At 43.8% G+C, this 27,861-nt stretch overlaps 1 protein-coding gene across 1 annotated transcript in view; it reads right to left on the bottom strand.

Annotated features, from left to right (window-relative positions):
- The window catches only part of GABBR2 (gamma-aminobutyric acid type B receptor subunit 2), a 426,464-nt gene that overhangs the window by 240,960 nt on the left and 157,643 nt on the right, over positions 1-27,861 (bottom strand). The window contains exon 3 of the mRNA XM_025360393.1: positions 10,914-11,084. Within this exon, the coding sequence (XP_025216178.1) occupies positions 10,914-11,084 (171 nt within the window). The remainder of the gene's footprint in view (positions 1-10,913; positions 11,085-27,861) is intronic.

Here is a 27,861-nt window from a genome sequence, read left to right as displayed (position 1 = left end):
CTGGTGAGGGTTCTGAGGTCACTCTGGATGGTCCCTTCCCCCAGAGATCTCCTGTGGACTGTTTCAAAGAAGGCACACTCGGTCAACGCTGTGTTCCAGGATCCTCACAGCTTGAGTGGAGGATATATTAATCTAATATCACATGCCCTCTTGAGCAGGGAGTGCAACACTCACCCAGCCCTTCAGGAGCCTGGCGTTGGCACCACAGACCCATGGCCAGTCACCCTAGCCTCTCTGAGCGGGGTCCGTGTGGGGTGGAGAGAAGGACTCCACTCTGAGGATCTGGTGTGGAGTGTTAGAGGGAACCATCCACTAGGTCCCGAGGTCTTCCTTTTGAACCACAAATGGGACAGCCATCTTCTCTCTGCTCTGGAGTGGAGGGAGGAGGAGACTAGTGGGCCATCTGTTCCGAGGGCAGGAGCTCTGAGCCAGACAAAGGCATCCAAGCTCGGACATCTGTCTTCTCTTCGGCAGGCTTAGCCACGGCAGCCACCACTGAGCAAAACATCCTGGAAATGCAGATGTACACACGCCGCTCCAAGATGGCAGAAGCACTAGAGACTGGAGCCCCTGACAGGTGGTGGCACTCGCCCAGGGGGGGTCTTCCCACTCTGCCAGGGTGGGTAGGACAGAGCACCTGCTAGTGGGCTGCACTTCCCACGGGGGACATTCGCATGAAAGAACAAGTGTTGCTGGAACCCCAAGATCTGTCCCTATGGAGCCTCAGCAGAAGACTGAAGGCCTGTGGGGCTGATTCTTGACATTGGTCAAATGCCTTTCCCATTGATTATCTGCTTTGGATCAGAGCTTCAAGGAGAAGCCTATTGCCAGTCCCACTCTCCACCCTTCACCCACCTACCCTCATGAGTTAAATAAACAGGCGGCTAAGTGCTTTTTATTCATCCCAGTGGTCTCCAAACTTCAGTCACTTCTGCACCTCTTAGAGGCCATTTCACCGTGTCCGTGCACCAACTATGCAAGCATTAATTAGTATTTTCAATTGAACGGTCTCACTTTTTAAACAGGGGTTCCATCCTAAGCAATAACATCCATGAAGCACAGTTTTGATGTGCTAGTCATCATTTTACTTTTTCCTAGTGTATAACACAAATACAGAGCTATTAAAATTATACAAAAGTCATATCATATATTTAAACCATCTCTGGGAAATAATGGACCTACCCCAACCCTTCAAATGCCAAAGAGGCTGCCATAAACAGCCACCAAGGTCTGGACAGGACAGAGAAGAAGTTGTTCCTGCTGGTTGACCTGCAGGCCTGGCCCCTTGCAGAGCTCGAGGGAAGAGCACAGAGGAGAGGATGCTTGCTTGGGCAGGCAGCCAAGTCACCTAAAAGCATTAGTAAGTTCTTCAGGTAAAAGTTGAGACCAGAGGTGGGGCACTAGTACGATTAGGATTAGAATCTGATCCTTTGGGAGTCCCCTCTGTCTCCTAATGAGAAAAGATCTGCAGATATGCTGGCAGCCCAGGTGATCCTGCAGCCAGGAAGGATGCCAAGGCCTGGCTCAGATCCTGCAGCCAGGAAGGATGCCAAGGGCAGAGCTTGGAGGTGGCTCCACCCTCCAAGTGTGCCTGGCCTTGTTCTTAGCTAAAGTGAGCTTGGGAGCACAGTGGTCCCACCTGAAGGCTGTCCATTCCTTCAGTGCAGTGGTTCTCAAACTCTAGCTGCATCAAAATCATAAAGCTGAGCCCATCCCACAGTGTCTGATTCACTGGGCTGGGACAGAGCCCAGGTGGTCCTGCTGATGATGCTGGTCCAGGGACCACACTTTGAGAACCACTAGTGTAGAAGTCAGTATTGCCCAATCCTGAAAAGAGAGTATTCTGAAGCATTAACAACTCAGGAAAAAATTCTCCCAGGATGACAAAGTCAGGAAAATTAACTTAGACACAAACTACCATGTGTGCATTCCCAAAGCCCAACACCGACATCCCCTATAAGCAACCACGTGGCAGGTTCCTGGGGACTGTTGATGCCAGTGGCTGGTCCAGAACTTTCCATTGAGATCTCTAGAAGAATTTCCACCAACAAACAATGTCACATCCAAAAAAGACTTCAAGTTGAGAAATGATGGCAGGACCTGCGTAGAATTCTGCAGGAGTCAGACTTGCTGGCTCTCCAGAACTGCCTGGCCCATTGTGACCATACCCTCTTGCCAAGTTGCCACCTGTCCCACCAAAGGGGCCTCAGGTCAACTCCTTTAGAGTTACTGCTTACTCTTCCAGAGCAGTATCCCGGGAGACACTCCTGCAGGGGAGGACAGGGAGACCCTGGGCTTGCATCTAACCTACGGGTCACCCTTGTTAGAATCATCCATCATTCCCTGCTGCTATTCCGATGGCCCAGGTGACTCAGGCAGGAGGCAGTCAAGAGAGGGAATGGACTCATCACAAGCCTGGATGCTGGGGCTGGAGTTTCTCTGCACCCCTTACACCTTCATCTCACCATCCCAGGAACAGGTGGACTCAGAACAACAGGAGGGAAAGAACTGCATTTGTCCCTAAGAATCTGGCTAATGGATCAGGAATCATGTACCGAAATCCTCACTGAACACACCTGTACCAGGGAGCATGCAGGGTGAGGGGACACAGGCATCCGCTGTGGCTCTCATCCATCATCTCATCTCATCTCCAGTCCAGTAACAGTGGGTGAGAGATGAGGAAGCAAATGGTGTCTTGTGCTGCATCATGCAAAGAACTGGTATGGGGAGAAAACTGAGGAGGAAGAGCACAGAGACGGCATACCTGGAGCCAGCTGGGGAGGTTGAGCCAGATGGAGGGCAGGATGTTCCTGCCAAGAGAGAAGCCAGCATGGAGGTGTGGCTGGACCAAAGGGGCAAAGGAAGAAGGGACTGCAGGTGAGACAGAGGAGGAGGCCTCAGGGAGACCATAAAGGGTCTCTAGCCATGCTAAGGAGCTTGTTCCTGCTCAGAGCAGCAGGAGAGGATGATGATTCTAACAAGAGTGGCTTCTAGATCAGATGCAAGCCCAGGATCTCCCTGTGATTCCCTGCAGAAGTGTCTCCCAGGCAACTACTCTGGAAGAGTAAGTAGTAACTTTAGAGGAGTTGACCTGAGGCCCTTTTGGTGGGGCAGATGGCAACTTAGCAAGGGGGGAAGGTTTCAAAGGGCTAGGCAGGGCCCTGGAGGGCCTGAAAGGGCAGGTGCTTTGAAGAGGAAACTCTGCAGCTGGTAACCTTTTGGTCTTGGGCAGATTAAGGGCCTCACCTCAGTGGGGTCTGCCACTTGAGAGAGGTCATCAGCACGGAAAGGTCAGCCTCAGAAGCCTTGAGATCACTGAGGACCAGTGACTAGGTGGGGAGTCTTGGAGCTTGGAGGGAGAAAAGGGAAAGGCAGCCATGCTCATGGCAGGCACAGAAACTCAGCCATGCAGTGGGGCTCCTGAATGGGGGCCAGTCACGGGCTAAGGAACCTGATTCTGGATGATAATAAAAACAACAGCTGCCCCTTGCATGGCGTTAAGGATGAGCCAGGCACTTTTCTTCGGACTTTAAGTATCCTAACACATTGAATCCTCCCAAAAACCCTAAGAGGTAGGTGCTATTATTATCCTTATGCTCAAGATGAAAAAAAGATGGCAAAGAAGCCTATGAAAAGATGCTCCACATCATATGACATGAGGGTAATGCAAATTAAAACAACAAGATACCACTGCATATCTATTAGAATGGTCAAACTCCAGAACACTGACGATACCAAATACTGGAGAGGATGGGGAGTGACAGAAACTCTCATTCATTGCTAGTGGGAATGCAAAATGGTACAGCCACTTTGGAAGACAGTTTGGCGTTTTCTTACAACATGAAACATACCCTTACCAGATGATCCAGCAATGGAACTCCTTGGTATTTACCCAAAGAAGCTGAAATCTGATGTCCACACAAAATCCTGCGCATGGATGTTTAGAGCAGCTTTATTAATAATTGCAAAAACTTAGAAGTCACCAAGATATCGTTCAGTAGGTGAATGGATAAACTGTGGTACATCCTGACAATGGATACTGCTGACCTTTGGTAACCACAGGCTCTTCATCCATGGATTCAACCAACCATGGAGCGAGGATTTTTTTTTTTTTTTCGGTGGGGGGCAAGGGGGTTGTGGCAGGGAGGGGACAGAGTCTCACTCTGTTGCCAGGCTGGAGGACAGTGGTGCCATCTCAGCTCACTGCTACCTCCACCTCTCAGGTTCAAGTGATTCTCCTGCCTCAGCCTCCCAAGTAGCGGAGATTACAGGCACCCGCTACCATGCCCAGCTAATTTTTTTTTTTTTTTTTGTATTTTTAGTAGAGACGGAGTTTCACCATGTTGGCCAGGCTGGTTTTGAACTCCTGACCTCAGGTGATCTGCCCACCTCAGCCTCCCAGAGTGCTGGGATTACAGGCATGAGCCACCACACTCAGTCAGGATGGAGGATATTTTAAAAATAAATAAATAAATAAATAAATAAATAAATAAATAAATAACAACAGAGCAACCAAAAAAAATAACATGCAAAAAAACCCAATGCAGTGTAACAACTATTTACCTAGCATTTATACTGTATTAGATATTAAAGGTAATCTAGAGATAATTTAAAGAATATGGGAGGATGTGCATAGGTTACATACAAACACTACACCATTTTATATCAGGGACTTGAGCATCCTCAGATTTTGGTACCCACGGGGGTCCTGGAACCAATCAATCCCCCATGGTTCCTAAGGGACAGCTGTGTTAATTCAGCACTAAAACTGAACAAGCTATCAAGCAATGAAAAGACATGGAGGAAAGTTAAATGCATATTAAAGAAGGGAAATAAGCCAATCTGAAAAGGCTACATTCTGTATGATTCCAATTAAACAACATTATGGAAAAGGCAAAACTATGGGGAATCAGTAAAAAGACAGAGGACTTTTAGGGCTGTGAAAATACTCTGATACTATAATGATGAATACATGTCATTATGCATTTGTCCAAAACCATTCAACATACCCCACCAAGAGTGAACCCTAATGTAAACTCTAGAGTCTGGGTGATGATGCCGTGTCAATGGAGATTCATCAGTTGTAACAAATGGGCCACTCTGACAGGGATGGTGACAATGAGGAAGCTGTGCCTATGTGGGGGCAGGGAGCGTATGGGAAATCTCTGTACCTTCCTCTCAGTTTTGCTATGAATCTAAAATCCTCTAAAAGTAGTCTCTTAAACAAAACAGAGGCACAAAGAGGCTAAGTAATTCTCATGGCCATGTCACTGGGAGTGGCAGGATCAGGGTCAAAGGCCAGGTCTCCATAAGCTCACATCCTAGAATCCAAAATTCTTTGAGCTAAGAGGGATCTTAGAGGTCAACTGGCCCAATTCTCTTAGCTTACAGAAGGGGAATCTGAGACCCAGAGATGGCAAGTGATTGGCTTATGGGCACTTAAGCACTTAGTTGGTTAACTGCAACACAGAATTGAGAGCCCAAAGAATAACTTGGTGAGGATGGCTGGGTAGATCATAAGACTTGAAAAGGGAGAGAGACCCAAATGCCCCTGCCTCCCTCTGCTGTCTTCCTAGGCATCCCCTGCCCACTGTCTTCCTCTCCACCCCAAGCTCTATCTCCCTCCTGGGCCTGCAGTGCCCATGTAATGGCACTCAGCACAATGGCCTCTCAGCTCCTTGCCCTGAATTCCAGTGACCGGCACCTCCATGCCACAAGGGGTCTTCACACATCACCAGGGCCTGGCCTCTCAGTACTTATGCTCCTCTTCTGGCTCTGTCCACAGCCCCCCAACACTCCAGCTCCTTACTGCAGCCCCTCAATGTGCACACGGGTTACTGGCCTGCCTATCCCTCTCCAACCCAGACTTCGTGGACCACCCCAACTCTTCACACCCCCACTGTTGTCTTCCATCTGGCGGGGCCCCAGTGCTGGATCAAGGCCTCCTTCCACCTTCTCCATCCTGCTCCTCTGTCCCCAGGCCTGCTGAGGGCCACCAAGTAGACGAAGGCCACCAGGTAGATTGGGGCTACTTTGAGCTCAAGGTCTCCCACCACCAGAGGGCGTCACTTCCATCCTGAGCTCCTGACTCCCAGCCAATTATGCAGAACAGGGGTTCTCAACGCTGGCGGCACACTGAAGCCACCTGGAGAGCTTGGACAGGCTCCAATGCCAGGGTCATTCAGTGTGATTGCTCTGGGGATGACCTGGGCATCAGGATTTTCAAGGCTCCCCAGATGTACAGGGGATTACCACTCAGCAGTGGAAAGAAACCACTGCCACATGCCACAGCATGATGGGCCTCAAACACTGCACTAAGTGAAAGAAGCCAGACGCAGAAGACTGCGTGTTCTTTAATCCCATTTATAGGAAATTTCCAGAAAAGGTAAAACTATTCCTGGGGCTGGGGGGTTGAACTGACTACAAATGGGCACATGGGAGTTTTTAGAGTGATGAAGTGTTCTAAAACTGGATTGTGGCGATGGTTGCACAAATACATACTTCTTTTTTTTTTTGAGACAGGGTCTCACTGTCTCCCAAAAAGTGTGCAGTAGTGCAATCATAGCTCACTGCAGCCTTGAACTCCTGGGCTCAAGCCTCTCAGGTAGCTGGAACTATAGGTGTGCACCCTCATGCCCAGCTAATTTTTTGTATTCTTTTTGTAGAGACAGGGTTTTGTCATGTTGTCCAGGCTGGTCTTGAACTCCTGGGCTCAAGCAATCCTCCCGCTGTGGCTTCCCAAACTGATGGAATTATAGGCATGAGCCACCACACCTGGCCAACATAAAAAATTTATAAAAAATAATTGAATTGTATATTAACAACAGATGAACTGTATGATATGTAAATTATATCTCAGTAAGGGTATTAAAAATGAAGAAAAGGAAACGGAAGAAAATCCAAAAATGCACATTTTATTTTGTATTAAAAACAAAATTTCCCTGGTGATTCTAGCAAGGAGCCAGAGTTGAGAACTCAATGTAGGAAGTCTCACCACTCACCCCCAGCCAGTGTCATTGATCTCTGGTCCTCCACAGCACAGGGCCTATCACAGACCATGGCACATAGGAGGCCACACTGATTTTTTGAGTGAATGGACAGGCATTCCCAGTTTGCCCCATGAATCCCTAGAGAAGCAAATGGCTATTTAGTGAGCACCTACTATGCACAGATCTTCCATTTCTGTTTTCTCACGTAACCATCTCATCTTCAGTACCTACGAGGTAGGATAAATAGTCCCATTTTACACAAGGGAAAACTGGATCTCTACGAGGACTAGGATCTCACAGTCATCACTTAGCAAATCTGGACTCAGAGATCAGTCCATCTGGTACCAAGCCCTTCTTCTTTCATTTCATTTACATCTTTCATCCAGAGGGAGCATGGCAGAGCAAGTTGAAACTTTCCAGCCACCAATTCTCTCCATGGAAACCTGGTCCCAGCAGCAGCTCTAGATCTGATACATCCTAGGATCAGCATGGGAAAGTGAATTGCCTGGGGTCACACAGCCATGCTTGGCCAAAGTGGGCCTAGAGATCAGTACCTCGGACCCAAGTCCTGAGCAGCCTCTGGGTTACCATGCATTTACCTTGAATCTGAGGGGCTGGGGGTTCTCACAGGAGCAGCTGGTCCCTAGGTAGGATGGCCCTCAGCCCTCTATCCCCTCCACCGTCCCAATGCCACAATAATAAGCTCCGTGGGAGTAAAGCCCCTCCACCACCCCCTCCGACTTCAGGATTGCTTTCACTTGACATTCCTTCCAGTGCACCAGTCCGGAACAGAAGTGCTTGACGCTGCTGATCGACCAGTTTCATAAAAGGAATCCAGTTTCCTCTGCACTCATGAAAAGCTGTTAGCCCCTGGCAAGTTTCCAGGGCCTGCACTCCAGCGATGCAGCCCAGACATTGAGAGAGGGATGCCAAAGCCCTTGGGCACAGAGAGGAGTCAGCTGGGCTGAGAGATTTAAATCAAGAGGGGTCCTTGCCAGCAATACCAGCAAGCAGCATCCTGTCCTCGGGAAGAGAGGTTTCCCACTGAGATGCCCTGAATCCCTGGCTGAGGGCCCCGACACGGCTGTGCAAGGGGAAAGATGTGCTACCCAACAGTCAAGACCTGAGATTACCCAGTGAGGACCATGTAGCGAGGACACACAACAGCCTGATGGTACAGCTTCCAGCCCTGCCTGGGCTCTTTACCAGCATGTGCCCTGGGGCAAGAGGCCTCCCACCCTCTGCAAACCTCAGTTTCCCCATCTGTAAAATGGGAACCATCACTCCTCCTTACAGGGGGGCTGTCTGTGAGAGTTTTTGGGAATCTATACGGCACCCAACCAATGTCAAGGCCCACAATTTACCCTCTTTAGACCCAGTCTGGTGGGAATTTCAAACCTCTTGAGGCTGCCGGCAGGTAGTTCCCATGCAATTCTGGGAAGCTAGAGAAGAAAAGAAGGAGCAATGGGAAGTCTGAACTGAGGGGTTCAGGACCCCAAAATCTAGTCCTGACTTTTCTGTGAACAATCTTTCATGACTTCAGAGGTGCCTTGACACCTTGAACTTTGTCCCCTTCCCTCTCTGGGCCTTAGTTTCTCCTTCTACAAAATGAAGAGGGTAGCAGATATGTCTCTAAGGGTCCTTCAGACTCTGACAGCCAAACATGCTATTAGAAAAAATCAGGTCTGGCCGGGCGCGGTGGCTCATGCCTGTAATCCCAGCACTTTGGGAGGCCGAGGTGGGCAGTTCAAGAGGTCAAGAGATCTAGACCATCCTAGCCAATATGGTGAAACCCCGTCTCTACTAAAAATACACAAATTAGCTGAGTGTGGTGGCACGTGCCTGTAGTCCCAGCTACTCAGGAGGCTGAGGTAGGAGAATCACTTAAACCCAGGAGGTGGAAGTTGCAGTGAGCCGAGATCACGCCAGTGCACTCCAGCCTGGCGACAGAGCGACACTTTGTCTCAAAAAAAAAAAAAAAAGAAAGAAAGAAAGAAAGAAAAAAAGAAAAAGAAAAAAGCAGATTTCTCCAAATCCTGGCAAAGTCCATTGTTAATGGGGCCATGGGATGAGTCCTTCCTATCCTCCACCATCCACCTGTTTCACTCTCATTTTAGAACATTTCTCGCTTCTCTATGAAGGCGGCCTTTCAGCAAAAGCCTCTTTAGCGTTTGGCAATGAGTCACTCCCGCTGGAGGTCAAGTTCCCTTTGTGCCTCCTCCTAGGGGCTGAGAAACAGAGAGGTGGGAAGGTGAGGAGCAGTCTTGCCTGGGAAAAGCTTGCCTTGTTTGGATACCCACAGACAGTGGGGCCCAACACTTCCACTTTTCAAGCACCTCCAAAAACAACCCTCTCTGTGTATGAACTTTACAGTTTACAAAGCTCTTTCAAATCCATTACTCATTGGATTTTGGCAGAAGCCCTGCAGGGAGGCATGCAAGAGGTTATTGTCCCCATTTTACAGGGGAGGAATCGAAGCTCAGAGAAGTGAGGTAACTTTCCCCAGGTCACACAGCCAATGTATGAAGTGGTCTCTCTTTCCCATGAAAGAGACAGGGGGCAAGAACCTCAGAAGGTAAGTGCAGAGCTGGAGTGGAAACCAGGTTTGCTGATTACCAGCCCTGCTCTGCTCCCAACTTTCTTGCCACCCTGCCTGGCCTTTCCCCATTGCCAGGCTGGTAAGAGGCTGTGTGTCTCCCCCCACCGCTCCCGCTGAGGTCTGTCTAGACCCCTGACTCACACATGGAAATTCTCCGCACAGCTAAAGTTTATTTCTCTTGGGCTGCTAAGAACACTTGGTTTGTCTTGTGTTTTTGGAGGCTCCAAGTATCAAAAGCACGCATGGGAACAGAAAGGAAAGTGGGAGGCACAAAGCAAATGGGAAAAGAGACAGGTCATTTTGTACTCATCTGAGTGAGGCTAATGTTTCAAATATTTGCTAATATCCACTGTTAGTAAGGATATGTGAAAATGGGAATTTTCAAATGCTGTTGGTGGGACTAGAAATTAGAACTGCCTTTTTGGAGGTCCGTCCCTCTCAAAATTTTAAATGGCCCAGCAATTCCACTTCTAGAAGTCTACTGCCGAGACGCACACCTAGGCATGAGAGTATGGCTGTGCCATTGAAAAGTGGTCAACGTTCAGAGGGGCTGGCTCAGTAAGTTACGATATACCCATCTGCCAGAACACCAGGTCCCTTTAAACCATGAGGTTAATCAAGGCTTCTAAGATCTGCTGTAAAGTGAAAAAAGAATATACATGGTATGAAGTCATTTGGCTTTAAAACAAATACATTGAAAAAGTTCTAGGCAGATGAACCCCAAAGTGAAAGCCGGAGTTAACTTTCAGAGAGAAAGCATGATTTAGGTGGCTTGGGGCAAAGCAACACGTTTACATTTTTCCTACCTCTATTTTGGCTTTTTTTTTCCACCACAAAACACATACACAAAACAAAGAAATCACCTACCATGTATTAAGGTGTGTTTGTAAGTCATTTAGAACAAACAAAACTCTACCCCATCCAAGAAGACATTGGCATCTTCGGTCCAAGCCAGCCCTTCCCCCAAACTCTCCTCACAGGTGAACACCCCCTGGTGGAACTCTGTGATCTTAGATGGTCATGACAGCATCAATAACAATGACGAGCCCACAGGGGCACTGAGGGAATAAGCCACACGATGTAGCCAAGAAAAAGAATGACAGGGAAGGTCCACTCCTGATGATGGTTTCCACCAGTCCCATGCACAGTGAAATTCCTCAGCTACCAGCTCTATTTTGTCAACGGTGAAACAGCTTTGATCGCACTAACCAACACTTGCTTAAAAGCCCTGTGACAGTACCCATCCCTGACTAAGCCACATTGCCTCTTGCTAGATGACAGCAGCAAGCAGTAAGGGAGGCCGTGTCCACACGAGCCGAGCGTACCTCAGAGAACCTCTGAACGTCTTGCGTCAGCGTGCCCACGCGCTTCCACTGGTAGTGCTTGAGCAACTTCAGAATGGCTGGATTCACCGCGTTGTCTGATGGGACGGTCCGAAAGAAATAAGGGTATTTTTTCTTATCGGCTAGAACAGGCGTGGTTGCAGCAAAAGAAAGCTGAAAGACACAAAAGAGACACTACTTCTTACTGATGAGCCTCGCAGCTGTGACCCAGCGTCTTTCCTACTGGAATAGAGACTGTTAGTTTCAACTTGGAGCATAAACACATGGGGACAGATATTTTTAAAACTTTTTTATTGTAAGAGTAACATACCATAATGGAAGGGAAGGTTTAAAAATGCAAAATAAGAAGAAAGAAGGGAAAAAATAGCCAATGATCTACCCTTCCCTAAAGAACCATCATTCATGTTATCGTCTATTCCTTCCCAGTCCTTTTTCTATGCACAGTGATTGGATTTTTAAAAAAGATCCTGAAATCATTCTACATGCACAATTGAACTGTTTTTCCCCATTTAACAGTATCCTTAAAAACTCTTTGCAAACATTATAATAGCTGCACAATATTCCAGCATATGAATATACCATAATTTACTGAATCGTTTCTAATTTGGGGTTATTTCTATTATTTCTAATTTGTCATTATCATCATATTATTCTACAGGCATCTTTGTACATAGCATTTTTTGTTCTATATTTTGGGATGTTTCCGTAAGATAGAATCTGTGATGTAAAATTTCCCAGATAAAGAATATGAGTCTTTAAAGATTTATACTTATTTCCAAAAAATATTTTATCAGTTTGCAAATTTACTAGCCAAGAATGATTAGAGGGCCAATCTCACCATATCTTTGCCAACAGAGGGAGTAAAAAATGTTATTCTAATTTTATAATGATTTATCACCAAATAAAACCCTGAATCATCGCATTCATGATTATAGATAATGCTGAACTTTTTCCTATGGTTATTAACTAGTAGCATATCCTATTTTAGCAATTACTTTTTCATGTCCTTTGTTTATTTTTTGAGTGGTATTCTAATGCTTTTCTGATTGAATTTAATGAAGATATTTTATATGTATAGCATTTAAACTCAGGCTATTATAGTTGTTGCAAATATCTCAGTTTGTGTTTGCCTTTACATTTTATGTGTGTGTATTTTAATTTACACTTGGTAGTCAAAGCTGTCCATCGATCTCTTTATTATTTCTTCTTTTTCTTTTAAGTGCCAGTTAAGTTGTTAAATTGGATTTTAATTGTCTGTCCCTGAAGGCCCAACCTAAATGTCACCTCTTCCATAACACTTCCTCTGATCTCTGTTCCTTCCCTTAGCCTGAGCCACAGAAGGTAGTTATCATAGTTTTTGATCTTTGCAGTATGATGGTGAAAAGATGGTATCTTGTTATAGTTCTAATTTGCATTTTTCTTAGTGTGAATGAGGTTGAGTATTTCTTCTACTTTTTAAAATTTTATTTATTATTTAGAGACAGGGTCCATTCTGTTGCCCAGACTGGAGTACAGTGGTGCTATCATAGCTCACTGCAGCCTGGAACTCCTGGGTTCCAGCGATCCCCACCTGCCTCAGTCTCCGGAGTAGCTAGGACTATAGGGGTATGCCTCTATGCCTAGCTAATTTAAAAATCTTTTTAGAGAAGGGGTCTATGTTGCCTAGTCTGGTTTTGAACCCCTGGGCTCAAGCCTCTGGCCTCAGTCTCCTGAGTCGCTATGACTACAGGCGTGCCATCGCACCCAGCTTCTTCCTATGTGTAAAAGTAATGGTAGTTCCTTTCTGGAAACAGTTTACATTTTTTGCTTGTTTTCTAATTTGACTTTTAGTCTTCCTTATCAGTTTATAGAAATGATCTTTTATATTAAGAAAATTAACCCTTTATAAGTTGCTAATTTTTCTCCCAGTTTGTACTTTGTTTCTTGATGTTGTTTATAGTGCCATTTCCATGTAGACATGTTTTTTTTTTTATGAGGATGAATTTATCAGTTTTTTTCCTTTATGACTTCAGGTTTTGTGTCATATTTAAGAAAGGCCTCTCTTACTCTGAGATTATAAAATAATTTCTCCATGGTTTCTTCTAGTCTGTCTGTCCTTCCTTCCTCCCTCCCTCCCTCCTTCTCTTCTTTTAAAAAAGGTTTCATTCAAACCTTTGACCCAGAGAGAGCATGGATGAAGCAAGCTCAGTCTTTGCTGCCACCAGCCATCTCCCCGAACCCTTGCTTATCCCAGCAGGAGCTCTGGATTTGATACATCCTAGGGTCCAATTTCAGCATCCGGGGAAACGACATCTGGTACCTTCAGCCTCCAGCTGAAGTTGCTTTATTGCTTCTTCTGTCACCCTAGAACCACTTTCCCCTTACAAAAGTTTGTGGGGTGCAGTAGAGATTTGTCCCCTTCCATGTCTGGTTTAGAGGGTAGACAGCCACTATCTAGACTTGCTGGATCTGCTCTCTATTGGAGCTGACCACACAACAGTAATTCAGCCATTACCTGAAGCTACAGAGCCCCTGTAGAAACCAACTTCTAAGATCCAACAAAGATAGAGACACCCCAAGACCGGTAAAGGTCAAGGGTAGAATGACTTTTGTCAATGTTCAAAGATTCTGGGTAGAAGAGGACTAATGAGAGAGAGAAATTTCAACTGGACACACTGAGGAACACTCACATTAGAGTTGTCTGGCCATGGAAAACCTGCCCTCAGAAGTAGTGAGATCCCTGTGTCTGGAGGTGTGCAAGCAGAGACTGGACCACGACCTAGTGAGAACAGAAGGGCTTCAAAGTGTCTGTGAATCTCCTAAAAACTGTAGGAAAGCATTTGCATGGCCATGTATGTGCAGACAGACATGCACATTTTTCTGAAAAAAAGAATCAGTGGCTTCCATCAGACTAACAAAGAAGATCATTCCAACCAAATCAAGGTCTGCGCACCTGCCTTCAGGTGACATTGAGGTCCCATAGTGAGTGCGGGAAATAGAAGCTCTCTACAGTCCCCTCAAACCTACGGTCTGTGATTCTTCTCACGAGATTAAAACAACACTGCAAGCCTCCTATGCTCACAAGTAGGGGAAGGAGGTATTAGAAAAACCTGGGAGCAACTATTTCAGGACAGGGACATCATACATACCATCACATCCCCCAAAATGCTTATCTAATACAATTTGGAAAATATTGGTTTTCTGATGTGATTTCTGAATCACACTCTGGTTGCTACTTTACCGTTATTGTCCCATTAGTTCCAGGTCCACAATTAATTGTTGCTTGAACAACCTCATATGTTTTCCCTGTGGGTAATTACCGTGGTTACTGTTCAGTGAATAAATGGCCCATTGTGTTTACGATAGGCTTGGAGTACAATATGTGCCCCGGGTCTAAATCATGTTGGGTGCAAAATATTAACTGGCGCTGACATTTTCTGCACCATTTGAGATAATGCACACTTTGATTAGATTGCTTTGCGTCACTGTTCCTCTGGCTTTGGTCTCCTGAAACTTTCTTCCATGGGCAAAAACTGCAGGTGCCCAGTAGTACTGCTGGACTTCAGAACTAACAGACATCTGAGAAATCATCTAGCTCTGGGGTTCTCAGCACACTGGAGTTATCTGGGGAGGTTTTAAAGAATACTGATGACTTGGTCCCACTCCAAACTAACTGAATCAGAATCTCTGGGCATCTAGCCCAAGCATCAGTATTATTTAAAAATTTTCCAGGTGATTATGATGCTCAGTGAGGATTGAGGGCCACAGATGCAGTTCAACACCCCTGGTTTTGAATAAGCAGACTGCAGCCCCAAAATGAGATCTCAAAATTCCACTATAGCTAATAAGAGGTGGAAGCAGGACTTGAACCCGGGTCTATAGGACCATAACACTAGTACACTTGCTCCCATGGATGACTACCTACCTGCCTCCTACATGCTCCCCAGGCCTTCTTCCCCTATCTCAGTCACCCAGCATCTGGCACCACCAGGGCTGTGAGCATTAGGGCCCTAACTTGGAGACCAAGCTTTCTGAGCTCTCCTGCCTTGTTTCGCATAACGAACAGATTGTGATTGAGGCTCTAAGTTAATTCCTAGCCAAGGATTTATTCGGAGAGTATTTTAAAATTTAATTTATAGTTTTGTTATAATTTCTAGTTTTATTGCATTATTTTGAGAATTTGGCAAGTGCAGTGTCTGCTTTTGGAATTTATTGAGATTTTCTTTGTGGCCTATTATACAATCAACTTCTGTACAAGTTCCATGGTGGCTGGAAAAAAGATGAAATCTCTAGTCATAAGCTATAGAATTCTTTATTAGACTACTTATGCATAATAGATATAACCAAACTAATTATATTATCATATGCTTTGTATTTTTGTTTACTTCATCTATCAAAGGCTGAGAAGTTTGTTAAATTTTTCTCTATTGTCTCTGACAATTTCTTCATGTATTTCAACTGTTTTTGCTTTATATGTGTTCCTTTTTTCTTGTTTTGAGCATAAATGTTCATCACAATTATATCTTCATTTTTCAGCAACGTATACTTTTGCCTAGTGCAAATAACAGGCACTTAATAGATATTCATTGAGCGAGTGAAGATTGAAATATTTATCAAGGTAAAATAAACCTCTTTGTCATTTTATTGCTTTTTGTTTGATACTGTATCTCGCTTGTTATTAATATGGCAACCCTTACTGTAATTTTGCTTGCATTTGCCTGTCACTTTTTTAACCTCCTTTTATTCGTATTCTATTAAGATCATTTTTAAATACACATCTTGAAAAGAACATACGGACAGATTTTAAAATATGTATGTTTACTGCTGTAGTAAATACTTGGCCTTGGGGGGACACGCCCAAGATGGCCATATAGGAACAGCTCCAGCCTCCAGCTCCCAGCGTGAGTGACACAGAAGACGGGTGATTTCTGCATTTTCAACTGAGGTACCGGGTTTCATCTCACTGGGGAGTGCCAGGACAATTGGTGCTGGTCAGCTGGTGCAGCCCAACCAGGCAGAGCTGAAGCAGGGCAAGGCATCGCTTCACCTGGGAAGCACAAGGGGGAAGGGAATCCCTTTTCCTAGCCAGGGGAAACTGAGACACACAGCACCTGGAAAATCGGGTAACTCCCACCCTAATACTGCGCTTTACCAAGGGTCTTAGCAAACAGCACACCAGGAGATTATATCCCACACCTGGCCCAGGGGGGTCCCATGCCCACGGAGCCTCCCTCATTGCTAGCACAGCAGTCTGAGATTTAACTGCAAGGCAGCAGCCAGGCTCAGGGAGGGGCGCCCGCCATTGCTGAGGCTTAAGTGGGTAAACAAAGCCACCAGGAAGCTTGAATTGGGTGGAGCCCACCACAGCTCAAGGAGGCCGGCTTGCCTCTGTAGACTCTTCCTCTGGGGACAAGGCATAGCTAAACAAAAAGCAGTAGAAACCTCGGCAGAGGTAAATGCCCCTGTCTGATAGCTTTGAAGAGAGTAGTGGATCTCCCAGCACGGAGGTTGAGATCTGAGAACAGACAGACTGCCTGCTCAAGTGGGTCCCTGACCCCTGAGTAGCCTAACTGGGAGACATCCCCCACTAGGTGCAGACTGACACCTCACACCTCACACGGCGGGGTACACCCCTGAGACGAAGCTTTCAGAGCGAGAATCAGACGCAACACTCACTGTTCAGCAATATTCTATCTTCTGCAGCCTCCGCTGCTGATACCCAGGCAAACAGGGTCTGGAGTGGACCTCAAGCAAACTCCAACAGACCTACAGCTAAGGGTCCTGACTGTTAGAAGGAAAACTAACAAACAGAAAGGACACCCACACCAAAACCCCATCAGTACGTCACTATCATCAAAGACCAAAGGCAGATAAAACCACAAAGATGGGGAAAAAGCAGGGCAGAAAAGCTGGAAATTCAAAAAATCAGAGCGCATCTCCCCCTCCAAAGGAACGCAGCTCATCGGCAGCAACGGAACAAAGCTGGACGGAGAATGACTTTGATGAGTTGAGAGAAGAAGGCTTCGGTCAATCAAACTTCTTAGAGCTAAAGGAGGAACTATGTAACCAGCGCAAAGAAACCAAAAACCTTGAAAAAAGAATGGAAGAATGGATAACTAGAATAATCAATGCAGAGAAGACCTTAAAAGAACTGATAGAGATGAAAACCATAACATGAGAAATACGTGACAAATGCACAAGCTTCAGTAACCAACTCGATCAACTGGAAGAAAGATTATCAGCAATTGAAGATCAAATGAATGAAATGAGGTGAGAAGAGAAGTGTGGAGAAAAAAGAGTAAAAAGAAATGAACAAAGCCTCCAAGAAGTATGGGATTATGTGAAAAGACCAAATCTATATCTGATTGGTGTGCCTGAAAGTGATGGAGAGAATGGAACCAAGTTGGAAAACACTCTGCAGGATATCATCCAGGAGAATTTCCCCAACCTGGTAAGGCAGGCCAACATTCAAATTCAGGAAATACAGAGAACACCACAAAGATACTCCTCAAGAAGAGCAACTCCAAGACACATAATTGTCAGATTCACCAAAGTTGAAATGAAGGAAAAAATGTTAAGGGCAGCCAGAGAGAAAGGCCGGGTTACACACAAAGGGAAGCCCATCAGACTAGCAGCAGATCTCTCGGCAGAAACTCTACAAGCCAGAAGAGAGTGGGGGCCAATATTCAACATTCTTAAAGAAAAGAATTTTCAACCCAGAATTTCATATCCAGCCAAACTAAGTTTCATAAGTGAAGGAGAAATAAAATCCTTTACAGAGAAGCAAATGCTTAGAGATTTTGTTACCAGGCCTGCCCTACAAGAGATCCTGAAGGAAGCACTAAACATAGAAAGGAACAACAGGTACCAGCCATTGCAAAAACATGTCAAAATGTAAAGTCCATTGATGCTAGGAAGAAACTGTATCAACTAGCGAGCAAAATAACCAGCTAATATCATAATGACAGGATCAAGTTCACACATAACAATATTAACCTTAAATGTAAATGGACTAAATGCTCCAATTAAAAGACACAGACTGGCAAATTGGATAAAAAGTCAGGACCCATCAGTTTGCTGTATTCAGGAGACCCATCTCACATGCAGAGACACACATAGGCTCAAAATTAAGGGATGGAGGAAGATCTACCAAGCAAATGGAGAACAAAAAAAAGCAGGGGTTGCAATCCTAGTCTCTGATAAAACATACTTTAAACCATCAAAGATCAAAAGAGACAAAGAAGGCCATTACATAATGGTAAAGGGATCAATTCAACAGGAAGAGCTAACTATCCTAAATATATATGCACCCAATACAGGAGCACCCAGATTCATAAAGCAAGTCCTTAGAGACTTACAAGGAGACTTAGACTCCCACACAATAATAATGGGAGACTTTAACACCCCACTATCAACATGAGACAGATCAATGAGACAGAAAGTTAACAAGGATATCCAGGAATTGAACTCAACTCTGCACCAAGCGGACCTAATAGACATCTACAGAACTCTCCACCCCAAATCAACAGAATATACATTCTTCTCAGCACCACATTGCACTTATTCCAAAACTGACCACATAGTTGGAAGTAAAGCACTCCTCAGCAAATGTACAAGAACAGAAATTATAACAAATTGTCTCTCAGACCACAGTGCAATCAAACTAGAACTCAAGACTAAGAAACTCAATTAAAACCGCTCAACTACATGAAAACTGAACAACCTGCTCCTGAATGACTACTGGGTACATAATGAAATAAAGGCAGAAATAAATATGTTCTTTGAAACCAATGAGAACAGAGATAAAACATATCAGAATCTCTGGGACACATTTAAAGCAGTGTGTAGAGGGAAATTTATAGCACTAAATGCCCACAAGAGAAAGCAGGAAAGATCTAAAATTGACACCCTAACATCACAATTAAAAGAACTAGAGAAGCAAGAGCAAACACATTCAAAAGCTAGCAGAAGGCAAGAAATAACTAAGATCAGAGCAGAACTGAAGGAGATAGAGACACAAAAAACCCTCCAAAAAATCAACGAATCCAGGAGTTGGTTTTTTGAAAAGATCAACAAAATTGACAGACCGCTAGCAAGACTAATAAAGAAGAAAAGAGAGAAGAATCAAATAGATGCAATAAAAAATGATAAAGGGGATATCACCACCGACCCCAAAGAAATAAAAACTACCATCAGAGAATACTATAAACACCTCTACGCAAATAAACTAGAAAATCTAGAAGAAATGGATAATTTCCTGGACACTTACAGTCTTCCAACACTAAACCAGGAAGAAGCTGAATTCCTGAATAGACCAATAGCAGGCTCTGAAATTGAGGCAATAATTAATAGCCTACCAACCAAAAAAAGTCCAGGACCAGATGGATTCACAGCCAAATTCTACCAGAGGTACAAGGAGAAGTTGGTACCATTCCTTCTGAAACTATTCCAATCAATAGAAAAAGAGAGAATCCTCCCTAACTCATTTTATGAGGCCAACATCATCCTGATATCAAAGCCTGACATAGATACAACCAAAAAAGAGAATTTTAGACCAATATCCTTGATGAACATCAATGCAAAAATCCTCAATAAAATACTGGCAAACTGAATCCAGCAGCACATCAAAAAGCTTATCCACCATGATCAAGTGGGCTTCATCCCTGGGATGCAAGGCTGGTTCAACATATGCAAATCAATAAACATAATCCAGCATATAAACAGAACCAAAGACAAAAACCACATGATTATCTCCATAGATGCAGAAAAGGCCTTTGACAAAATTCAACAGCCCTTCATGTTAAAAACTCTCAATAAATTCGGCATTGATGGAACATATCTCAAAATAATAAGAGCTATTTATGACAAACCCACAGCCAATATCATACTGAATGGGCAAAAACTGGAAGCATTCCCCTTGAAAACTGGCACAAGACAGGGATGCCCTCTCTCACCACTCCTATTCAACATAGTGTTGGAGTTCTGGCTAGGGCAATCAGGCAAGAGAAATAAATCAAGTGTATTCAGTTAGGAAAAGAAAAAGTCAAATTGTCCCTGTTTGTAGATGACATGATTGTATATTTAGAAAACCCCATTGTCTCAGCCCAAAACCTCCTTAAGCTGATAAGCAACTTCAGCAAAGTCTCAGGATACAAAATCGATGTGCAAAAATCACAAGCATTCTTATACACCAGTAACAGACAAACAGAGAGCCAAATCATGAATGAACTCCCATTCACAATAGCGTCAAAGAGAATAAAATACCTAGGAATCCAACTTACAAGGGATGTAAAGGACCTCTTCAAGGAGAACTACAAACCACTGCTCAGTGAAATAAAAGAGGACACAAACAAATGGAAGAACATACCATGCTCATGGATAGGAAGAATCAATTTTGTGAAAATGGCCATACTGCCCAAGGTAATTTATAGATTCAATGCCATTCCCATCAAACTACCAATGACTTTCTTCACAGAATTGGAAAAAACTACTTTAAAGTTCATATGGAACCAAAAAAGAGCCTGCATTGCCAAGATAATCCTAAGCCAAAAGAACAAAGCTGGAGGCATCACGCTACCTGACTTCAAACTATACTACAAGGCTACAGTAACCAAAACAGCATGGTACTGGTACCAAAACAGAGATATAGACCAATGGAACAGAACAGAGGCCTCAGAAATAATACCACACATCCACCGCCATCTGATCTTTGATAAACCTGAGAAAAACAAGAAATGGGGAAAGGATTCCCTATTTAATAAATGGTGCTGGGAAAATTGGCTAGCCATAAGTAGAAAGCTGAAACTGGATCCTTTCCTTACTCCTTATATGAAAATTAATTCAAGATGGATTAGAGACTTAAATGTTAGACCTAAAACCATAAAAACCCTAGAAGAAAACCTAGGTAATACCATCCAGAACATAGGCATGGGCAAGGACTGCATGTCTACAACACTAAAAGCAATGGCAACAAAAGCCAAAATTGACAAATGGGATCTAATTAAACTAAAGAGCTTCTGCACAGCAAAAGAAACTACCATCAGAGTGAACAGGCAACCTACAGAATGGGAGAAAATTTTTGCAATCCACTCATCTGACAAAGGGCTAATATCCAGAACCTATAAAGAACTCAATCAAATTTACAAGAAAAAAACAAACAACTCCATCAAAAAGTGGGCAAAGGATATGAATAGATACTTCTCAAAAGAAGACATTCATACAGCCAACAGACACATGAAAAAATGCTCATCATCACTGGCCATCAGAGAAATGCAAATCAAAACCACAATGAGATACCATCTCACACCAGTTAGAATGGCAATCATTAAAAAATCAGGAAACAACTGGTGCCGGAGAGGATGTGGAGAAATATGAACACTTTTACACTGTTGGTGGGACTGTAAACTAGTTCAACCATTGTGGAAAACAGTGTGGCTATTCCTCAAGGATCTAGAACTAGAAATACCATTTGACCCAGCCATCCCATTACTGGGGATATACCCAAAGGATTATAAGTCATGCTGCTATAAAGACACTGCACACGCATGTTTATTGCGGCACTATTCACAATAGCAAAGACTTGGAATCAACCCAAATGTCCATCAGTGACAGACTGGATTAAGAAAAGGTGGCACATATACACCATGGAATACTATGCAACCATAAAAAAAGATGAGTTCATGTCCTTTGTAGGGACATGTATGCAGCTGTAAACCATCATTCTCAGCAAACTATCACAAGAACAGAAAACCAAATACCGCATGTTCTCACTCATAGGTGGGAATTAAACAATGAGATCACTTGGACACAGGAAGGGGAGCATCACACGTTGGGTCCTATTGTGGGGAGGGGGGAGGGGGGAGGGATAGCATTAGGAGATATACCTAATGTAAATGATGAGTTAATGGGTGCAGCACACCAATATGGCACATGTATATGTATGTAACAAACCTGCATGTTGTGCACATGTACCCTAGAACTTAAAGTATAATAAAAAAAGAAAATTAAAAAATAAATTAATTAAAACAAAAAGACAAGTGAAAAAAAAAATACTTGGCCTTGCATTTATCATCTCGTTGCCCATCTCTTTTTTTTTTAATGCTTTCCTTTTTTGTTTCCTTTTGTTCCTGCTGTTTTTCAACTTTGTATCTACTCTTCTCTATTCTGGCTATGTGAATTAATCTTGCCTCAGGTCTCAGCCTGCCGGAGTACCTTTTAATAGGTACCTTGAGAAGGATAAAGGGTTGACAACTTACTGAGGATGGCCCTGTGTTGCACTGACACATGGCAGAATTCGCCTGGGCATGCAATTCTTGGGCTATCATTTCTCCGCTTTGAAACTGCAAAGTGATGCAGAGGAGAAATTTGGGGCTGGCTTGATTGTCACTGATTGTCGTTCATTTGTAGGTACCCAGTTTCCTCTGCCTGGAGGCCTGAAAGATTTTTTTTTTTCCCCTTATTCCTGGAATTCAAAAAAATTGCACTCTTGATTTTATTTGTGACAAAGAGAGTCCTATACATGACCTGTATACAATCTATACATTCAAGTATTTCCAACTCAGTAAAAAAAGTATATATAAAATGACTATGCTATATTATATTGTGTATATATTTTATATTTTAATATATTTAGCATATTTACTATATATACTACACTTATTGTATATATTATACATAATAAATACAGCACATATAGTATGTTTATTATATTTATATTCCTATATATTTTTGCCTCTCCTCTGGGACACAGGATTATCTATATGTTGTCTTTTCATTCTTCAAATCTATATCTGTCCTATTTTCTTTCATAATTGCATCTCTTAGTCTTTGTCCTCTTCAATCTAGAAGAGCATCTTATTTTACTCTATTTTATTACAGGGTAAGTGCATATTAGCTTTCACTATTTTCTGGTAAAATGGCTGTATCATCCACAGTCCTAGCTGTAGGACATAAGTATTCTCATATCTTCACATCCTGGTCAATATTTGATATTATCTGACTTCCTAATTTTTGTTAGTCTTTCAGAGATAAAGTGGTACTTCATTATTATTTGATTTTGCAGTGCTTTGCCTGTAATGTGGCTGAGTGGCGATACATAGACATGTTAGCTATTTGGGTTCTTTGTTCTGTGAGTTGCTTGATTTGCTTTTCAACAGCCTCAGTTTTAAGCCTTATTGTCTTTAACATATGTGTACTGTGTTATTGACATTTTTAGTTTCCTATGAATTTTTCATGATCATCTCCCTTTCTACCCCATCCTCCAATTGCAGGTTGTCTATTTCATGGAGCCTGTTTTACTGCATATGATTGAGGAGGCTACACATCTTTCTAAAGTTTTCTTCTTTATCCTACAATAGATCATTTTCAGAGATGGACTCTTCCTCCACTTCTTCTGAGTACTGTGCTTTTTTTCATTATTTTTGAAGTACTTTTTCAAAGGCGTTTTAAATGTATTCATCCTCAAAATCAAGGTAAGTGTTTTCAGACTTGGCTTATCAAGAGCCACACACATGTGGACGGCACTTGGCCCTGTTTTCTATTTACATTTTAATTGCATATACTTCTCAGAAGGCTGGAGAATAAGTATTTAAGCATAGCTTTTGGTGTCTAGTAGGCTTTCACCTTAGGCTGGTCTACATTAAATAAGTGACATCATCTTTTACCCTGAGTGCCCAATTTTCTACTACTCTAGATCAACACAGCACATTAAATTCCCTTCCTGCACTGCTGCTAGGGTTTTTCTTTCCTGCCTAGACAATTTCACATGGGAAGTCCCTGCTTCCCAGAATGAAATTCACATCTAGCGTGCTCCCCTCCTCTGCTTATCCAGGTTTTTTCCCCATAGGAATGTATAGCTCTGTCTGAATTTAGCGAAAGACAGATGAGAATAAAGAGAAAAAAGCACTTTGGTTGTCTCAGAGATCAGCAACTGTGAGGTAGAGGCAATAGCTGTCCAATTTTCTAATTGATATGAGTCCTGAGTCTAACTCAGATTGTAGGGGAAAGAGGAAAAGGTCTACCTGTTAATTTTCAACACAATTGTTATTTTATAAGGCAAGGTTTGCAATGCCAGGAAGCAAAGCTTAGGATTTTCTCAATCTAGAGCCATCTACTTTGTAATTAATGAAGCTTCTAAACATCTAGAATATCAATGAGTAGTGGGGTCTCTTGGTTCCCTGAGAGTGTGTGTATGTGTGTGTTTTCTTTTTCATGTTTTCTTGTTTGGTTGGTTGGTTGGTTTTCTCTGAGATGGAGTCTTGCTCTGTCACCCAGGCTGGAATGCAGTGGCGCGATCTTTGGTCACTGCAACCTCCACCGCCCGATTGTTCAAGCGATTCTCCTGCCTCAGTCTCCCAAGCAGGGATTACAGGCACCCGCCACCATGCCCAGCTAATTTTTTTATTATTATTATTTTTAGTAGAGATGGGGTGTTACCATGTTGGACAGGCTGGTCTTGAACTCCTGACCTCAGGTGATCCGCCTGTCTTGGCCTCCCAAAGTGCTGGGATTACAGGCATGAGTCACTGTGCCTGGCTTCTTTTCCATGTTTTTATAGTTTCAAAGGAAAGCTAAAAAAATGTTTTATTGGGTACCAAATGTTTTATTGGGTAGCCAAATACCCTTGTTGTTGTTTTTTTTTTTTTCATTTTTGGTTTATGCCATTTATTTATTTAGTAAACCATATGTTCTCAAATATTGCAAAGATAAAGTTTAGGTTAGTTTAGTAAAAGTATTAGAAAAATCGCGAATAAATTTAGTCTGAATTAACCAAATATGTGGCAGGGCCTGCCACCCTCTTTCGCATTGTTCAGATGGCATTTAAACCACAAGGTGGTGTGAAGGTTTTTGAGGTTCGTGATTGGTACCATCAAACTGCTCTCTAATGTGATGGTGCTGCCATGCCCCTGGGGGCTGGTGTATGAGACTGCCCAGCTCATCCCATACTGGCCAGCTCTGGCACTGAGTGGGGTTTTTGCCCACCCCTCTGCTTGCCCCAATCTGTAGCCAGGCTAAACCTGGATCACCAGTATTCTCTTTGTCTTGAGCAGTTGCCCAGGGAATCCTTGAGCACATCCTGGCCCATAGAAGATCCTTAAATAGCATCTCGTTCTTTTACTCCCACCCCAGGAACTGACCTGAGTGCTTTCGATAATGATGGCATCCAGGTACTACTCAACCTATGACCAGGCCACAGGGCCTGATGACTCCCCTGCACTATCCATGGCCACCTGGCCAGAGGAGTGGCAAGATCCTCCAGAATCTTGGTGTCAAGGACCAAATTCACAAAGAATTAAGCACTGAGTGGTTGCCTTGAAGCCAGGATATGGGCAAGGTGAAGCAGCTTTGTCCTTCATCCTAGAGAGTCAAGACAGTCCTGTACAAATCCTATAACCTAGTTCTCAGTATACAAATTTAGTATAACTGCCCCCCACCCATCACCTTTTATTTATGCCAAGGCTTCCCAGTTATCCCACCTAATCCTCACAGCAACCCTATGGCAGGTGTCGTTAGAAAGCTTATGGATACGAAAACTGAGACTTAAAGGTTAAAAAACTTGCCCAACAAAGCAAACTGGGGTGAAAGCACAAAAGCTTTCATGCCCAAGAAAGCATGAAAATATTTCAGCTCTAAATAGTGGTGATGGTTGAACAACATTGTAAATGTACTCAATGACAATGACTCACTTAAACCCACTTTAAAATGGTTAATGTGGCGAGTTTTATTACGTGTATTTTATCACAATAAAAAAAGAACAAAGCAATTTGTCTAAGATCATGCAACTTAGAAATGGAGTGGAACCAGTATTGCTAAGTCATATTGCCTCCATCCTCACCACCACAGCCCCTCAGAAATGCCCCTCAACCTGAATCCCAGAGACATCCTGGCAAAGCCGGGCAGCAGCTGAGTGTGATTCAGACCCCTGGACTCCAGAGACCTTGGGTTTGGACCTCAACACTTTCTTTTCCTAGCTGTGCAAACTTAGGCCACTAGATCTTCCTGCATCTGTAGAACTAAGACTGTAAGCTCTGCCCTCCCTGCTTTGGAGGGGTGATGGCAGGATGTAAAAAACTTTGTGGACTCTGGGGCTTTACAGATGCATAAAGTCCCCTGGACTCCCTATGATTATGATTATGATTGCCAGAGAATTCACAGATACTGGGTTTGTGGAGAGTTGCGCACTGGGGGATCCTCTGCAATCTTCCTGGGGGACAGGACTTTTGTTTTTATTTCCTCATCCTACACTCACTCAAAAAAATCCATTCTCTAACATGTCTGAGAGCAAAGCTTGCTTAACAGTGGATGGATGAATGAATGGAGAAATGAACCAACCACCCAATCGGCCAGCCACAGTATAAGCCATCCAAAGGAGAGTTTTTATGAACACATGTCTGACTTGGTGATTGATACTTTCAGACAGCGCTGGGTGGCAGTGGCTCATGCCTGTAATCCCAGCACTTTGGGAGGCTGAGGCGCACAGATCACTTGAGGTCAGGAATTTGTGACCAGCCTGGCCAACATGGTGAAATCCTGTCTCTACTAAAAATACAAAAGTCAGCCAGGCATGGTGGTGGGCACCTGTAATCCCAGCTACCTGGGAGGCTGAGGCAGAACAATCGCTTAAACCCAGGAAGCAGAGGTTGCAGTGAGCTGAGATCATGCCTTCCACACTCCAGCCTCGGTGACAGAGCAAGACTTTGTCTCAACCAAACCAAACCAAACCAAACAAAAACTTTCAGACAGACTATCCAAGGTAGAAATTATCATCCATTTTACACCTGAAAAAACTGTGGCCCGGAAAGGTCATCCAGTAGAACAGGGAGGGAACAATTTATGCCACAGCTGCCAGGGCCTCTCAAACACAGCAAGTTTTGGAGGAGACACATTTAACCAGCAGCATGGGATGGGAAGGCAGCCATGAGCATCTCTCTCCAGCTGGAGGCCTCTAGCCTGCTGTGTTGTTTCATGAGCGTTGAACCTGCATATTGAACCGTGAGCCACTTTAACAAGCAGCATCTGAATGCAGACAGGAGTGGGGAGCTCACGCAGCTACAAGGCCTCTTTAGGGAGCCGGGACACTTGAGCTTAACCCTGTCTCTATAACTGACAGAACACGGGCAAGTCATTTCCTCCTTTTAGATGTCTGTTTTTCTCGTCTCTGAAAGTGATGGATTGGACCAAAGATTTCAAAGGTTCTCTGCAACCACAAAAATATATGCTTCTCCAACATCGAAGAAAATGATTAAGGAGTCTGTTGGTCTTGCATGGGTGTGTGTTTTATTTAATCTGATTTATTCAGATAATTGCCATTGTGCCTCACTTCCATTTGCAGATACAAACCCAGATGAAAAATGTAAATGCATCTCCCAGCTTCAGGATCTTTATGAAATTCCAAGCCATTGACGAATTCTTGCCTAAATGCAATTCATTCTTTACCTGTTTTGGGGCATCCGAGTTTAGTTTCTCTGCAAAAATAAACCATTTTTTCAGGAGGCAGGTATAACCAGGGGGGCCACAGTTGCTAAGTCCTAGGTAAGGAACTCAGGCCAAATGCAAAGGGATGAGAAAATGATTGAGGCTTGCTCTTTTCTCTGCTGGTTTAATCTTTTTCCACGGCTTTGCTGACTGTTTCTGTAATTAAATGAGGGAGGTATTTGTCATCTACGGTTCCTTTCAGCCAAGATGAATGGAACGCAACTTTCTCAGGAAGCTTCTGACAAAACACTGTTTGTGGCCAGTGCCAGGATGTATACAAAGGCCCTGGGCTGTGTGTGTTGGGAACTCGGGTCCACTTCAGGTCTGCGCCAGGTCGCCGCTGTGCCCAAGCCCTGGCGAAAAACTGTTTGGACACAAAGTGCCTCAACATAGATGCTGGTGAGATTAATGTGATGTGGAGCGGCTGCAAAGCATTTCCCGAGTTAACAACGGAAAATGAATGGCTGGCGTTTGCGTG

The sequence above is a fragment of the Theropithecus gelada genome, chromosome 15 (assembly GCF_003255815.1).
Source record: "Theropithecus gelada isolate Dixy chromosome 15, Tgel_1.0, whole genome shotgun sequence".
NCBI lineage: Eukaryota > Metazoa > Chordata > Mammalia > Primates > Cercopithecidae > Theropithecus > Theropithecus gelada.
This window is presented reverse-complemented; position numbering and strand designations above follow the sequence as displayed.